Source organism: Fulmarus glacialis, unplaced genomic scaffold (genome assembly GCF_000690835.1).
Source record: "Fulmarus glacialis isolate BGI_N327 unplaced genomic scaffold, ASM69083v1 scaffold37281, whole genome shotgun sequence".
NCBI classification, from domain to species: domain Eukaryota; kingdom Metazoa; phylum Chordata; class Aves; order Procellariiformes; family Procellariidae; genus Fulmarus; species Fulmarus glacialis.
The window spans coordinates 32,095-47,948 of NW_009192789.1; the positions used below are offsets into that span (position 1 = coordinate 32,095).

The following is a 15,854-nucleotide window of genomic DNA, read 5'->3' on the forward strand; positions in this document are numbered from 1 at the left end:
TAACAAAATAAACTCAACTTTAAACAGGTACACTGAAGTTTAAAGCATTAAGGGGAAGCCTGACACGTTGGATCCTCAGCTTAGTAGAAATATGCGTAATTCCAGTAATGTCATTAATATCACATGAAGTTATGCTAGCTGTTGATCTCACTCATAATATCTAAAGCCCACACCTAATTATAAATATATATATTATATTTGCTTTTTGAAAACTGATTGAAGTTTAATAGCAACTCATAATTGAAATATTCATGGTCCCAAGCTAGCTTTGAAGTTAAATCCTTAAGTGGATAAAGTGGACTGTATATCTAATCTAAACTAAATGTTTCCCTTAGTTACTAATACCAATACAGTTTCACTAGTTAAAATCATTATTACAGAACAGAAATGCAAAACCCACAGCACTTTAAGGGGCATTTAATCCTGCTCGGTGCTAGGACACAGCACATGTTCTTGGCAGTATCAGTTCCTCCGCTACCCTCCACACCTTTGCTTCAGGAGTTGACTAACTTGGAGATTTCTAGGCAAGAAAGTTTTAAGCACAGCTTTCCAGCACTGCTACTGTTACTGAAGTTTCTTACAACTCCTTTCAATGTTACAAGTCTCAATTTAAGACCACAAATCTACCTCAGTTTCAAAGCCCATTTCTCAAGCAATGAAACTAGAAATAAAATGTCACTAATTTTGTACCTGGACTGCAGACTGTAACTGTTTCAGTGGAGCACTTCAGTTTTCTTTACATATTCTGCAGATCACACACACCACCACCACACCCCGCCAAACACATCTCCATAAATGAAATCTGTGCAGCAAATTTAAATGAGGTGGCTGACCACGGTTTGGTTGACCCTGAACTAGAAAGTGGTTGTGACCTTCTTCACTGATTACACTTCTGCCCTTCACCATTTTTGGCTCGATTAAGTGTATTAAACACTGAATCTATGAAAGCTTACCCATCCTCTCTCATGTTTAAAAAAAATAAAAATAGTAAAAAAAAAAAAAAAGCCAAGTGCTCCTGCCAGGCTGCTGCCAGTAACATGGTGAGCACTTACAGACTTATAGATTATATATAGTAAGTCATTATAATAGAGTTTGAAGGCAGGTTTGGATCCTAGAAAAAACAGTCACAATTGTGCTACTTCTGCAGCATTAATTTCCCCATGGCTTTGCTTATGTTGATCTCCGTTCCTGTTTTGCAGAGCCCACAGCTACATATATTATATCCAAGTATATGTCTGAAACTCCATAACCTTTGTCAGAGTAACTCTCCAGGAAGCTCTCCTGACCTTTACTTAAGATAAAGAAACCAACTGAAATGAAGAAATAAATGTTCCTTTGATAATACTGTGTAAGCTGTGGCTAACAGCGTTAATAAAATAGCCATATTAGGAAAATTTCTTTATCACCAAAAGCAGTGACCAGCTTCAATGAAGCTTTTCATTCACAGTTCACAAATTATTTTCCAAGAATCATTGACTTGTTGTGTAACGATAATTGTGGGTTAATAGAAGCCCTAACTGAACTTTGTACTCTTACACAAAGGACGTATGCATACGTGACTATATTTGGACACAGCTCCATATGTAGGATAACATATCTGATTTTCAACTTATAGAATAGTTTTGGCTTTCATATTATAATTTAATTTAAAAAAACCAAACCAAACCAAAACAAAACTTCTTTGAAGCCAGAGGAAAAAACCACACCTGTTACAAAGGGCAACTTTAAAAGTTTAAAAGTGACCAGATTGTTGGTTGGTATAGGTGCAGGAACTTCTAGAGAAAAACAAAAATAAATTGTTGCTGTGCAGATATACTATCAGAGTCCAGGGGACGAAAAAAATGTTGGTGTTTTTTTTTTCTTTTTTTCCCCACAAAATGTTGTTAGGAATACTCCTAATAAATTCTTCTTAAAATAGTTTCTAAATAACTGGAAAAAATCCTCTAAAAGATTTATGAGAAAACTCAACAAGTCTGAATTTGTTTTTTGGGTTAAAGACTATTTTAATGCAATTCTTTCTAATCTCTCTAATTTTAATCCTAACATTTCAGTACATTAATGCTGTATTTAACAGCTATCTGGTTTAGTGAACTGCAGTAATTCACTCTGATAGCTTAAATTATTTAAGTTATTTAGCAAAACGGAAAAGCTACCATGCGCTCTGCTGCAATCAGCAGACACCATTTAGAAGAGACTTCTGATGATGGAGGGAAGCCTTGCCATGAGAAAGAAAGATGCACAAAGAAGGTCCAAGTAATCTCTGACTTTGTCAGATGATGCTTCTCGTGCCATTTCTTTACTACGCCCCTGCAACCAGCCAAAACCACAGAACAGCAGGTACAGCAAAGGGGAGCCAGTGTTTAACAGAATAGTAGCACTTTTGCAGTTAAAGGCAAGATTTGAGGGGTACAGGCAAAAAAAAAAAAAAAAAAAAACACGTTTGGCCACATGTTAAGTAAAGTAGCAAATAATGCAAAGCATCCAGCTTAACATAACCCCTGCTTCCTCCCGTTAATTCAAAGGGAAATTTTGTTTGAGCAACAAAACGCCACATGCTAAGACGACTTAAAAATGCTTCAGCAGTGGCTGTATTTGATTGATTATGCGGACAATTTTATTTATTTATCTATACACAAAACATACTGAGCAGCCCGATTTCTGCTCAGCAGAACTGCCTCCTATGTCCCACAGTATCTGATCTGTACCGGCTCAACACGCTCTTCTCCTCGCTCTACAGACAAGAGAAACTCCCTGCACCTCCACAACGTGAGTTTTTTTTCCTTGCTTCCCTGGGCCTAGCGGGTGGGAATTACAGGAGAGGGCCCCCTGTTAAAGGTTATACCTTCAGCCCAAACAACTTCTTTTGGCCGCACGTCAAAACGCCACTTGCTTTATCTATTCATCGCGCTGATGTCACCGACCGGCGAAAGGAGCTACCACATGACCGCAGATGACACAATAAATAACGAATACGAAGACCCAAATATAAATGTACAAATACATACTTTTAAGAAAGTGATGATTCATACTATACTTACAACTTTCAGCCTGATAGTCTGGCACAAACTGCTCGTCATTGTCAGGTACCTGAGCTGAAGAAAGGAAAACAAAAACAAAAAACAAACAAACAAAAAAAAAACAAAAACAAGGAAAGAATTAAAAGAAGCCATTAAAGCATAAATAAAGACTCTTGTGCTTAATTTGAAGCACAGCCAAGATTAAAACTCGGATTTTTTTTCTCATTGTTGGGTATGAAAATCAGGCAAGCGCATCATTTTAATATCAGATAAACCCTGGGGTGAAGCTGTGCGGTGCAGTGCGAGTCCAGAGCAGCCCCGGCACAGAGCGGTGGGGATGGAAGGACGTGAAGGCTGACACTGGCACTGGCCCTGCACAAGGGTCTGGACCTACCATGCCACTGGTAAAACCCATCAGTGCTCATTTTCAAAATATCTGCATGGAAAGTCTGCATAAAACCAAATCCTAGTGTTTAACACTTATGCATCTTTAACTCCAAACTACCACACCTTCGGCTTACTTAAAAGCGATTCCAATTTTTCATGGCAGTCAGCCAACACAGTAGGGGTTTTTTGTTATTGTTTTAAATAGTTAAAAAGAACTCTTTTACCAGACCACAGAATTCCTGGTTCAATGACAAAATTTCAGACATCAAAAAAAAAGATTTACTTAAAGCAAGAATCATTATTAACATCCATTCACCTGGTGTAAGATCATCTTCGCTTTTAAGAAACTTTCGTCACAAACCTGAGCTATAAAACACAATTGTTTCATGGTCTGCTGATACATAATTTTGTGTCTGTGGTACCACAGTTCCTTTTCATTGTATATCTAAGACACTAGCCAATCTCTCATACTGTGTTGTAAACTCATTTAAGCCATTTAAGCTGAAATACCACTGAACGTATAGGTGGTATATTACAGGTGAATACATTTGAGTAACTGCAGAACATTACACTGAGAAGCGGCATCCTCGGAGAACGACTGGTTTCGGGTACATCCCGAGAGAGATCCAGCTTACCATCTCTGAACTTTGTCGTCTTGTCCTCAACATACACTAGCTAGAATCATCACAGCAAAGCTGCCTAAAATTATCTGTTTGAAAATATTTCAATTTACACACTTCTTGTCTAAACACAAGAAAATAATTCATATGATCTTAATTAAAAGTTAACATATGCCATGATCTGGTTACCCAACAAAATTTGAGAGGTAAATACTGATTATATAATCATTTATCAAAACAGTGACTATCACACCATTAAATACGTTAAATGATAAAATATAACTTTAATGCCATTCAGAACACTTTCTAAGTTTATGAAGCGTACATCACCCTTTATATATGTGCAATTGCTACTAGTTTTAACAGAATTTGTTTGAATTAAAAATACACGTTTAATTATAGTTACTCACAATTATTTTGAATGTGCACTACAGTACTCTTCACGGACCAGAGCTCCACTCCTTACTCAGGAAATATTTATAACGACTTAACTGAGAGTTTTTTTCCTGGGTAAAGGGTTCAGAATCAGGCTTATTATATCAAAAAAATTATTTGCTCTCAGTTTTAAAATAAATGTTTAAAGCCCTACTGTCCTAATTGCAGCAAATACCCCTTAAGAACAAATGACCTTGGGAAATCTGCAAACACAGATTTGAAAAGAAGTGTGAATAAGATAAATAAACGAAGTGTAATTAGCATTACTCTGAAAAAAAGCATAGCTATTGTTGCTTTGTTGTTCGTTTTTTTTAATAACCTATCCTTTTAGAAGAAACCAGTACCTCTGAGGACACGTTAGCTCCTCAAAGTTTGAAGCTGTATAAAACACGTATTTTACCAAACCAAATAGTCCCAGTATTTTTGATGCATTAAATTTCTTTCCTCCAGAGAAACCACAGGACTTTTACCAGAAATTAACTCAGGGACAATATGAGCCCAAATACTAACACTCTGCAATTTCTGACATTTCATGCAATTCACTGCACGCGAATGTTAGGCATTTTTCTTACAAAAATGCCAAATATTTGACTGTCACAGAAGAATCCAATTATGAAATCAAGGTATCCTACTTAAAAATCAGTTCCTAAGGATTTCTTACATTTCCAATTGTTTTGGAAGAGTTTGTGAGTACATTCAGAGTTAAAGTAATTTTATCAAGTAATTTCTTGTTTACAGAAGACACATCCCACACATTTTTCTTAAGCCAGCTATCATTTTCAAATGCAGCAAGGAGGCTAGTATGACTCTAATTTTTTATACACACACATGCATTTTTTATATATACATATATATACATATATGTTAATTTGTGAATCCAGGGATATCCGAAAAAGGCTAAAAGAAAACAAAAACCCTCCTGTTGAAATCGGGAGGCTACATTTAGTGATCTCAGAACTGGGACAGCAATCTTACATAACTTTCTAGAGCGTACTCTGTGCACCGGACTGCTCTACCGCTGCTTTATTCTGGTTTTATCAGTTTAAGTTGACTTACTCCAGAACAAATCTGTTGTAGAGATATATGTATATATCAGTAAATGAGGCCCTTCTTTTTCCAGCCAGAAGAGTAAGAAAAAATAAAATATATCTGGTTGAACTGTCACAGAAAACCAGTATATTGCTTTAGAGATACTGTCATTACCCCTGATTTGGTATGGAGAAAAACAGAAAAACAAGAAAAATATCTTCATTCATGGATCCCCAAAATTTATGAAGGCGTATTTAACAGAGATCAAGGCGCATCACCTTATCAGTACTCTAGAAATAGGTGGAGACTACGCTGTCAAAATCTATTTTCAATACAATATTGACATAGCCTTAAAAGCCTCTATAGGAAAAGGAATACAGCAAGTTAAGAAGTGTTTAAAACCCTGCCAAATATAAACAAAACAAATAACATCCAAAATATTCAACCCAGGAACATACATTTCCTACTGGAAGCTAATTTTAGTAGCACCAGTACCTTAGAAACAAGACCACAAGCCTATACAAAGAAATTAAAAGGATCCACTAACTGTTGGAAATGAGAACTTAAATTACTCCTTTGTTTAATCTGATATTATTTTTAAACTAGCAGAACTGAAACTCGCACATGATCATACTGCAGAAATGCAAGCAACTACCATCAGCCCAATACAGACTTCTTCCACCAGCATCTTGCTGTGAGAAGGAAAATCGTTGGGATACATCATCCCATTACTCAAAGGGAAGAGGGCTTTTGTACCTTGAGTTTGGATAATTACAGGCAGACTTTGTAGCAAATTAAACAGACAGGTAAAGACACTTCAGCCTGAATGTCAGAAAGGAAAATGTAACTTGCAGTGTTGCAACTCTCTGCACATATATATACATATGCCATTCATTTCCTCTTTTCCTTTATTCACAAATACTGCAATTCAGCAAGGCTGCCATAAAATCTTCATTGGTCTTCTGTTAACATACTCAACACAAGACACAATGCATAAATCACCAAAACTTTTTTTTTTTTACTTTGCCATTCAGAGGAAAACTGAAAAAGATATCTGAAATGATCATCTAACTGAATGAGAATACTTCCCTGAGCTACTTAATTATGGGGGTTTGAGAAGGCAAGTATATTCCAAAAGACTAATAAAAGGTTTTGAAGGATATTAAGCACGTGGCTTTTACTGCTAATAGCAGAAGCAGCTACATTAGTTCATTCCACATTCAGAGCCATCAAGTCTCCGACTCCTGAAGTAGACAACATCTGCAGCATAAGATATCCAGCTCAGTCTAGATTATTACCAAAAGTTTTCTTTTTATTCTGATTATAGCTATGTCTCAAGAGGATTTGGGAAGCATACAGAAATGTTAATGATGATCTTGACGATGTTATCAGTTTAGATTTTACAGTTTCACTACTTACTGAGTTAAAATCAGTTTGCCAAAAGCAAGCATCTACAGCACAAAAATACTTAATACTTGTTTGTAGTTTTTAGAGCTTTAAAAAGCCTTTGAAAAGCTGAACTGACAGCTCATTTTGCAAAGGGAAAGCAATTTGAAAAAAAAAAAAAAAGCTGAAAACTAGGGCCTGTTAGCTTACTTTCATTGCAAGTAAACAAAAATAAAAAGTCCCCATTAACAAGCATCCAGGACAAAAGGAGTTAATATTTAATTAAAACCAGCTCTATCCACTGTAACAATGACCTGGAGCCAAACAAGGCAGAAGATGTATGAGTCATTCTTTCTGCCAGTGAATGAGACAGCTGATCTCCGAAGCAATTCCTCAAGACAAGCAGTCAGAACTGGAGTTCTGCCTCCATTCACAAAAACACAGTCCAGCATGAACCATGTGGCCCCAACCACAAGCTTTTCATGTCACACCCTTCCAGAAAGCTACAGCAAAGTAAACTTGAACTTTAGGCATAAACACACTGATTTCACTGCTTTGTCTCAAGATGCAGCACAGACCTGCTGAGGAACGTATTTAATAAATGAAAAGTTAAGCGAACTATAAAGGGCTTAAATTTAACTCTTCCTTCTCCCAATCACAAACTGCTTCCAGAAGCTCAGCTGCACTCCAGGGAAAGGTGTTCCTGCTAAAAAACGGAAACCTTCCAGAAAAACAAGAAGCTGCAAACCTCCTCGCTTCACTTAAAACTTTATTTTGGGTAGCAGAACACTTCCTGCGGTACTGTGCTCTCTGACCTCAAGCTTCACTTTTAGAGCTAAGAGCAATTCGTTTTAAAATATCAATGATTTATTCAGAGTGGCAAAAGAAATTGACAGGGAATTATATATGAACAGTAGTATTCTGGCTTCATTTAAAATAAGACTTCAGGCCTCAACAGTAAGGAGTCAATTGAGATTTCTTTGATTCACTGTTACTTCTAAATATCTGAAAGATTGTATAAATTTTAAGTATTCCTGAAAGAGCTGGGCGGGGTGTGTTTTTGTTGTTTTGTGTTGTTTTTTTTTTTTTTTCCACGGGAACAACTGTTTCTAACAAAGGAGCATTCAGAAAGTAAAACAGTGACAAATTTCAAGATGGTAAAAAAATAGTATTTCCCATAAGCACCGGATTTGCTGTCAAAGCAACCCAAAACCCTTTTTACATAAAGTGAGATGCTCTGACTAATAAACTTAAATGCAGTTCAAAACTAGCTCCAGATCTTAAAATTCTTCCTTATGTGAATAATCCTTAGGAATATGAAGATGGGTTTGCAGAATCTGCTCTTCATTTGCTGCTGTACTAAAAATGAAAAAAAAGGTAGCTTAAAAGGAACATTCACATTTAACATTTCGCTATATCCCTCATGGTTTACAAACCCCACTACGCCTTCAAAAATTATTATTTTGAGTAAAAGGCATCTACTTTTCCAGCAAACAAGAAAAGCGTTAAAAAGTTTATTACTACACAAACTTTCAGACTTGTAGATTTCTGGTGGTTTTACTTCCTTTGGACTTCTTTTTAAAAGAGCACCCTCCCCCTCCCCCCCATTTTGCCTAGGTCTAACTTTTCTGTTTTTTTGTGCACAGATATTTAAGATCAAGAGTTATGAGTATTTGAAAGCCAAATCTGTCAGATCACTAGAACCAAAAAAAAGAAAAGAAGCTATTCTTTGTATGACAAATTCCAAAATGAAAATCTTTTCACTGCTTTTTAGATGTCTGCCCTCATCAGACAGATTTCAGCCATGGAGGTATTAAATTATCATTTCTTGACTATTTTTGCTCCTATAAAAATGTGGATAGTTCTTGAATGTGGCTACATAGCATTTGCCTTACACTGGGTAAATTTTACAACTTTTTAGCCCAAGAAAGGTAGTTAGCCAGAGTAAGCTGCTACACATCTTCACTGATTTAAATGAAGTCACTTTAACTAGACTAATATTTGAAGATCTACTACTTCCTTTAATTAAAAATAATCCTTTGAGAACTAGAAACTACTCATTTTCATACCTCCTCATTTAAGAAATAAACTAGAAGTCAACACTAGCTTAGACATCATCGCGATGCTGGTACATCCTTCATAACAGGAGAACCCAGGGCAGAAACTTATTTCCTAAAGTTCATTCCAAATTTGGGTATTAACTATTTGAGAGAAATAATTTACTTTCAGATACCAAGAACTGGCTTTTAAATACTGGTAGCTTGTAGTAGCCATCCATTCAATTTAGCTAAGCTGCAGTAGAGGCATGAACCCGTTACCTGTAGCTATTATTTCAGACCACTTACTGTTCACTTAATCTTTTTGTATTTTTTCAAGTGACCCAAAGTACGTTATATTTTATTTTTCAGTTTTACCATCTGAGAAGCATATTATCTATTGCTCTAAGAAGCAGATCTAGTGCATAAATTCATTATTTGTCTTTGCTTGGTATGCCTTTTACGTATCTTTAACAAGCTCTAGGAGAAACTAGTATCTGAAAGAGTAATTTTAAATAAAAATCTGGGGTTTTGTTAATCTGTTATTCCCCCCAAACCAAATGCTTTCACAATGGAAAGGAGACTTTCACTCACTAAGAATTTGTTCTCTCTTCTTTTTATTCCAGACTAAGAAGTGACAGCTACCATGATGAGATATCATTAGATTAATATTTGAACCATTTTTTTCAAGTCACCGAACAATTGCTATCTGCCAAAACCAATCTGATTCCAAATATACAGAATCAATAAAGTCATTTTATAATATTATCATGACAAAATGTTGCCATCAAGTTATTTAAATATAAAACAAAACATAATATCTGAATAATATTTGCCTTGGTTAGCAATAGGCAATTTTAACTACTTCCTTTCAAGTTTGAAGGTTGAAACAAGTTTTAAAGGCTTCCCACTTTAAATTTCTGGCATCAGGAAAGAGTTATAATCTATCTTCTGTCCTGCATAACAATTGACATGAGGTAACTTTATTCAGGGTAAGTTTTACATCAAAATAATTTAGATCCTTTCCTACATATTTAATACTACACAGAGTAAGAAGCAAAACTCATTCCCATAAAAATCTAGTATGCAGCTAGTGGAATACATTTGTAAGTTTTCTGTAAGCAGTATTCAGCGTGTTAATTATGGAGTAATAAAATATTAAAGAGGTTACTGAATTGTTTACATTTTGGATTAATTCTTTAACACATGTGAACCTCCCACCATTTTCAATGGGAAAAGAATACATTTATTTTGTGTTTACTTGTTTACCACCAACTTGTCACAAGTGACACTAACTGTAAAAATCTCCAGGCTAAAATACGTGATGTAGTAAGTATAGCTTCAGGAAAAGCAAAACAAAAAAATCCACAGCATTTTTGTGTGTCATAAAATGCAACTCACTTTCTTCTCCTAACTAGTAAGTAGATTTTTGACCTGGTTACTCCCCAGTGGGGATCTGAACTCATGGGAGAAACCTGGTCAGCTGCCACTGCTTTTCTTAAAAAGGGTCAAGATGTTTTAAAATTTCATGGTCATTTCCCTGGCTCCAGAGCATTATGAAAAGAAATATGTAAACATTACTGATGCTGCCAAATTGGCAGACTTCTAGCCTATGAAGGTCCAGAAGAACATAAATGGACACATCTAGCAATGGGTAAACAAGTCTGATTTAAAAATCTGTTTCCTGGCTAAGCTCAATCATGTAGACATTAGAGCTGAGCTACAATATCCTCAAACACTAGTATATTATAAAGACTACCAAAAGTTGTTTTGGGTGGGTTTTTTTAATAAAAATTTGGGATCAAGTTAACAGCTCAATATTTGATTTTCTCATCTTGACTTTTTATTTCAGTTTTAGTTTAGCCTTTAGAAAAGCTGTGCAAAGTTTGCATTTTATGGAACAGCTAAAACCATGGCATGGCCTGAAACACATAGATTTCTTAAAATATTTCTAGAACACTGAAAAATCTGTAATATTTATTTGTAATACGCTGTGGAAAAATATAATTATAACATTCTTTAGCTTTATTATCCTCTGCTATATGAAAAGGCAACTTTTTTTTTTTCATTTTTAAATACTTACCAGATGATGCTATCTGCTTTTACAAAGGTTCCTCCACCTAGCTGACACAGGACTAGACACCTTTCTCTCTCAAAACCTATCTAAATTTATTAAGTGAAATAGACTTAGCTAAAGAGAAAAAAAGGCTTTCAAACAATTCATTCTAGTCTAAAATAAGCAGTGCCTCCAGAATAAAAATTGCCATTACAGTAATTTATGTACCTACAGAAATTATTACATCAGTTTTACATTCCATATTATTTTTCAAATTTACATTATCTGCACATGCATTATGAATCTGCCTGTATTTTTCTGACTTATAATCAAAGAAATTTAATCATTTTCAGAAACAAAAACATCCATGCCAGTGAAAAATCAAACTAAAAGTTCTCCTCTCCATCAAAAAATAGTATCTTTTGAGTAGTATTTTAACATACTTCTGGCTTGTTAGAATGAATGAGACGATACAAAATAAGGAGATTCTTAGGAGTATTACCACAGGGAGACAGTTACAGTTGTATCTGATCATTATACTACAAAAAATGATCTTAGTACAGGACATCCTGTTTTCAATGATTAGGAAAGAACCATATTAATTCATAAAAATATATTCTCTGATCCATTAATTTAAAGAGGACTTTTTGATTATATACAGAATAACCACATGCTAAAAATAATGCCAGGAGAATAAAAATGTCAGCAAAATAAACAATACCCCACAACTTACTTATAGGTTAAGAACTTGACTAACTATATATAAAGCTGTTAAAATCAGTATGTAGGCAAGCAGTCATCAGCAGTATTTCCCTCTTTCTATGAAAACCAGCAGCAAGCAGTTCACCCCAACATTCCTCCTTTCCCAAAAAAGCACAACATCTATTCTATGAACAACTGTGCATAGTCCAGTATGATAAAAATTAAACATATGTGAATACTCACATTCATTTAAATCAGGATAAATTTGGAGAGATTATGTTAACTTGCATCAAAATCATGTTTATTTCTGATGCAGAAGTTTACATAAAAATTTCAACCAGAAATATTAAGAACTGACAATGCATAAAAATCTTTATTCTTGAAATAAACAGTATTGTAAATATCAAAGAAAAAAAATCAGAAAATATTGCTGAAGAGAACAAATACACTTCAACAAGCAGAAAGCTACCTTGCATTTTGTTAAATTTCTCTTAATGCAGCAGTTGATTTCTTGTCATTGTTAAATGAATCTCTCAACAGCTACTCTAAATTCCGATTTCTACATTATTGTTCTTAAACCTTCTCTCTTCAGTAGAATGTGCTCTGCAAGATTATTTGAAATACTTAGAAGCCCAAGCAGGTGTAAAACAGACCGATGCCAGTTTTCTGATCACCCAGTACACAATCTTACAACTACAAATATGAAGACAAAAATAACATGCAAAATATTTAAAGGTTTCTGGAAAAAAAAAAAAAAAAAAAAAAGAAATAGTACTTTTTAAGTATTCCATACACACCTAATGTTCTGTGTTGTGAACAAGGTGGAAAGAAGACACTTGCACTTAAATCTTGAAGCATCCCGTCCCGATGAACCCAGAGAAACTAATTTCTGCCATCAGAAAAGTACTCCACCAGAACACCAAATAATTATATGTGCTGCTCTAAAGGAAACAGCAAGCCCAGTTCTGGCTGTATGTAGTCTCTCGAGGTACAATAATATAAACCTGATCAATTGCAATTAAAATCTGAACAGAGGCTTAGAACTTGAAGTCTTGGTGCATTAGTTCTTGCCAAAAGCAGATGTGATTGTGAGCTGGAAGCAATTTCTCCTGGTAATTTGTGATGACACTGGGTAGAGCAGCCCCAGAGTCCCCAAAGACAAACTCATCAGAGGCTCTAATGTATGCATGACACATGAGGTGGCTCTTTTAGAGCTCAATTAATTGGGCTGAACATTAAGACAGCAAGTTCAGGACTTTTTTTTTTTTTTCCCTCCAGAGTTGTTTTTCCTCTTTTTACAAGCAGTTTTTTCCCTTACCTTCTGCAAGCCACGTCTCTTGTAATTGGCTCAGATCTTGAAAGAGTTCTGCAAAAAGATGAAGACATGGATAAAAGACTTACACCTTTAATCTCTTCAGAAGATTAAAATATGTTCGAAAATATATTTTTCCTGAAGAACAATGCACGTGAATTCTATTTTGGCAGTCAAACGTACAGACAAAGTAGGTATTTTCGGGTTGCAGCTAATGATTTTTCTACCCCTATTAATAAAAAAAAAGTAAGTACTGTATTATTTTATAAACTCTTGAAATAATAACCAGAATCTTAACCATGCTCTACAGTATAAAAGGCTCATTCAGCAATACATAGCAAAGTTAAAAATTATAATCTTTCTTACAGGTGAACTATTTCTCCTTACACAATTCGGGCCTCCTCCTGCAATATCTACCCCAGATAAAGCTCTCTCGGACTTCGGTGGGTGTTCTGCCTGAGCAATGACTGAATATTTTTATTAGTAGGGTCGTAACTATGACAAAAAAATTTTGAAGCAAAGATCTGAGATGCTGCAATAGCAAACAGAAATGGGAAACCTTTTGTACTTCCCCTTATCTTTTACTTTGTATGACAAGAGAATCATCACTATTTCCTCTATGCTGTACTCACTGTACTTTAAAGTGAAACCACTTTCTACATGGACTGAGTTTTGCAGCAGCTTATCTTTTTTTGCAATTCACTGAAATCAATTGCTTATAATGGGTGTAAACCAGAGCAGCATTCGGCTTACTTGCAAAGCTCAGAAACTCAGTTATGAAAATTCTGTTTACTAAGACTAAGTAGAATATTTGAACTGACAAATGGTTTATTTTTAATTTACTGTATTTTGAGAGAGACTTCCTCTTTTATGAATGCTGACAGATTACTATTTACACACGCTTAAATGACAGAGGCTATTCATTTATCCTGCGGACTGATACCTCATGTTCATGTTGGGAAATCATTTAACTGAAAATCAGGAAGTTTTCTTTTCAATCTACCCTAGAATAAACTTTTCTGAACAAGTAAGTAGGGATTTTGAAAAGTGTATCGAAGTCCTCACCCTGGTAAGATTTATGTAGGGTAAGTTGTAGGCCCCTATATACCTTCCTATATGTCTTACGTACTTACAGGGGTGTAGGTGTAGCATCTATACTGACCTTGTAACCTAAAGAAGTGTTAACAGCTACTGCTAGACTACAGTTCTCAAGCTACAATCATGTGAGTAGTTACTGATGGGACTAAGTTACAAATCTTTGGCCCTCCAAAACTTCATCCACTTTAGACTTCCTTAACCGAATTTCCCAGGATTTTTAACTCTACCAGTGTCACACAGCAATAGAAACAGGCTACCAGACACCAGGAGCCTGACTACTAGCTCTACAGTAAAGCTAGAGTGAAAACCACCAGCCTCCACGCTGGCATTCTCGCTCCTGCTACCACCAGTGAACACGCACCAGTGAAAAGGATGTTAAAAGACTGGAGGAATGAGGAAAGCCTTGAATCTCAAGAGGCCTGAAGGTGAAAAAGCCAGGTGCCATGTCAGATGCTGCAAAGGCTTGGCCTCAGTGCATGACATCCATGTACATGTGTAGCAGTACCTAAAATGCAACAGGGTAAGTCAAGAAAAGAATATCAACTTCATCAGTTTATTGCTTTTCCCCGTTTGTTTTGCAGTAGTAAATGCAATTTTCTTGTCTTGTTTATTCAGATTGATCTAGATATATTTATCTCCAAAATAAATAAATAAACAGCTCTCAAAAAGCTTCTCTGCATTAGTAAGTAATGGGGGGAGGGGGGGGGGGGGGGGCCCTCACCTTCTGAATCATGAGCCAGGTCTCTGTTAATGAATTTTCTTTTCCTGACATTTGTCGGTCTCTCATTACAGTTTCTCCCACGCGGATTCTATAAACAGGAAAGATCAGTTACTTTAGAAATCTGAGGGTGTTGTTTTTTTGTTTTTTTTTTTTTTCATTTAATCAAGAATACTCAAAGCCGGCATGACTTCTTTGCATTTTCAAACAGGGAAATGATCGTCTTGCAGCCTCCAATTTCTAGCAAAAGATATTGCTGAGCACCTAACATCCTCCAAAAGATTCCTGTGTCTAAATGCAACACATTTCTATCTATCTATGTAGACATCTATTTGTACAGATACACGTATAATGTGTTCAAGCAGCAACACAATACCAACCATGTATTTTTAGCATCTAAAGTACACAAACCTACACAATAGCACATAAATCCCCTCTGCATAAGCTACGCAGGAGAACCCAGATATGAGATTATAATAGACTGCTTTGTTTCCCCGTGCTTCTTATAACATTGTTTGCGAAGTCCTGAAAGCAAAAAAAAAAAAAAAAAAAGAAAAAAATGTTAACGTTTGCCTCAACTTCATTCTTCTGAGCGTTGCAGGCAAACACAGCCAGAAACTTTGAATGCAGCTGTTGCTGCTCTTGCCTCTCTCATCCGCTAATCATGTACATGATTTTTTAATCATCCCAAAACTGTCTTTAAAAGAACATGATGCTTTATTGAAATAACTAAGAAGATAGGCTCATCTTCCAGGCAAAGCTCCCAGATGAAGAGTCGCCCCTACAGCGGTAACAAAGCAGATACTCTGGCTGCAAAACTCCCCCACAGAAATAAGTCGGAGTCAAGTTTATAAACACCAACTCTGAACTGATCACTCACATTGGTGACCATGTAAGGCACTTGCTGGTCATAAAATCCATCCATTCTGCAGCTCTTCCACAAGTCTTAGCTCAGTGTTTTATTTACTGGGCATTTGATCTGGAGATTTCCTCGGGATCTGGACTCCAATCAGCCTAGAGGGGAATACAAGATGGCTTTTAGATTTAAAAAAAAAAAA

The 15,854-nt window shown here is 35.7% G+C and overlaps 1 protein-coding gene across 1 annotated transcript in view; it reads right to left on the reverse strand.

Moving 5' to 3' along the window:
* LOC104071187 (ETS translocation variant 1-like) overlaps positions 1-15,810 on the reverse strand; it is a 39,907-nt gene extending 24,097 nt beyond the window's left edge. The window contains exons 1-4 of the mRNA XM_009587214.1: positions 15,677-15,810; positions 14,800-14,887; positions 12,987-13,034; positions 3,039-3,092 (exon numbers count right to left, since the gene is read on the reverse strand). Of these exons, the coding sequence (XP_009585509.1) occupies positions 3,039-3,092; positions 12,987-13,034; positions 14,800-14,887; positions 15,677-15,721 (235 nt within the window). The 5' untranslated portion in view covers positions 15,722-15,810. The remainder of the gene's footprint in view (positions 1-3,038; positions 3,093-12,986; positions 13,035-14,799; positions 14,888-15,676) is intronic.
* Between the last annotated feature and the right edge of the window lie 44 nt (positions 15,811-15,854).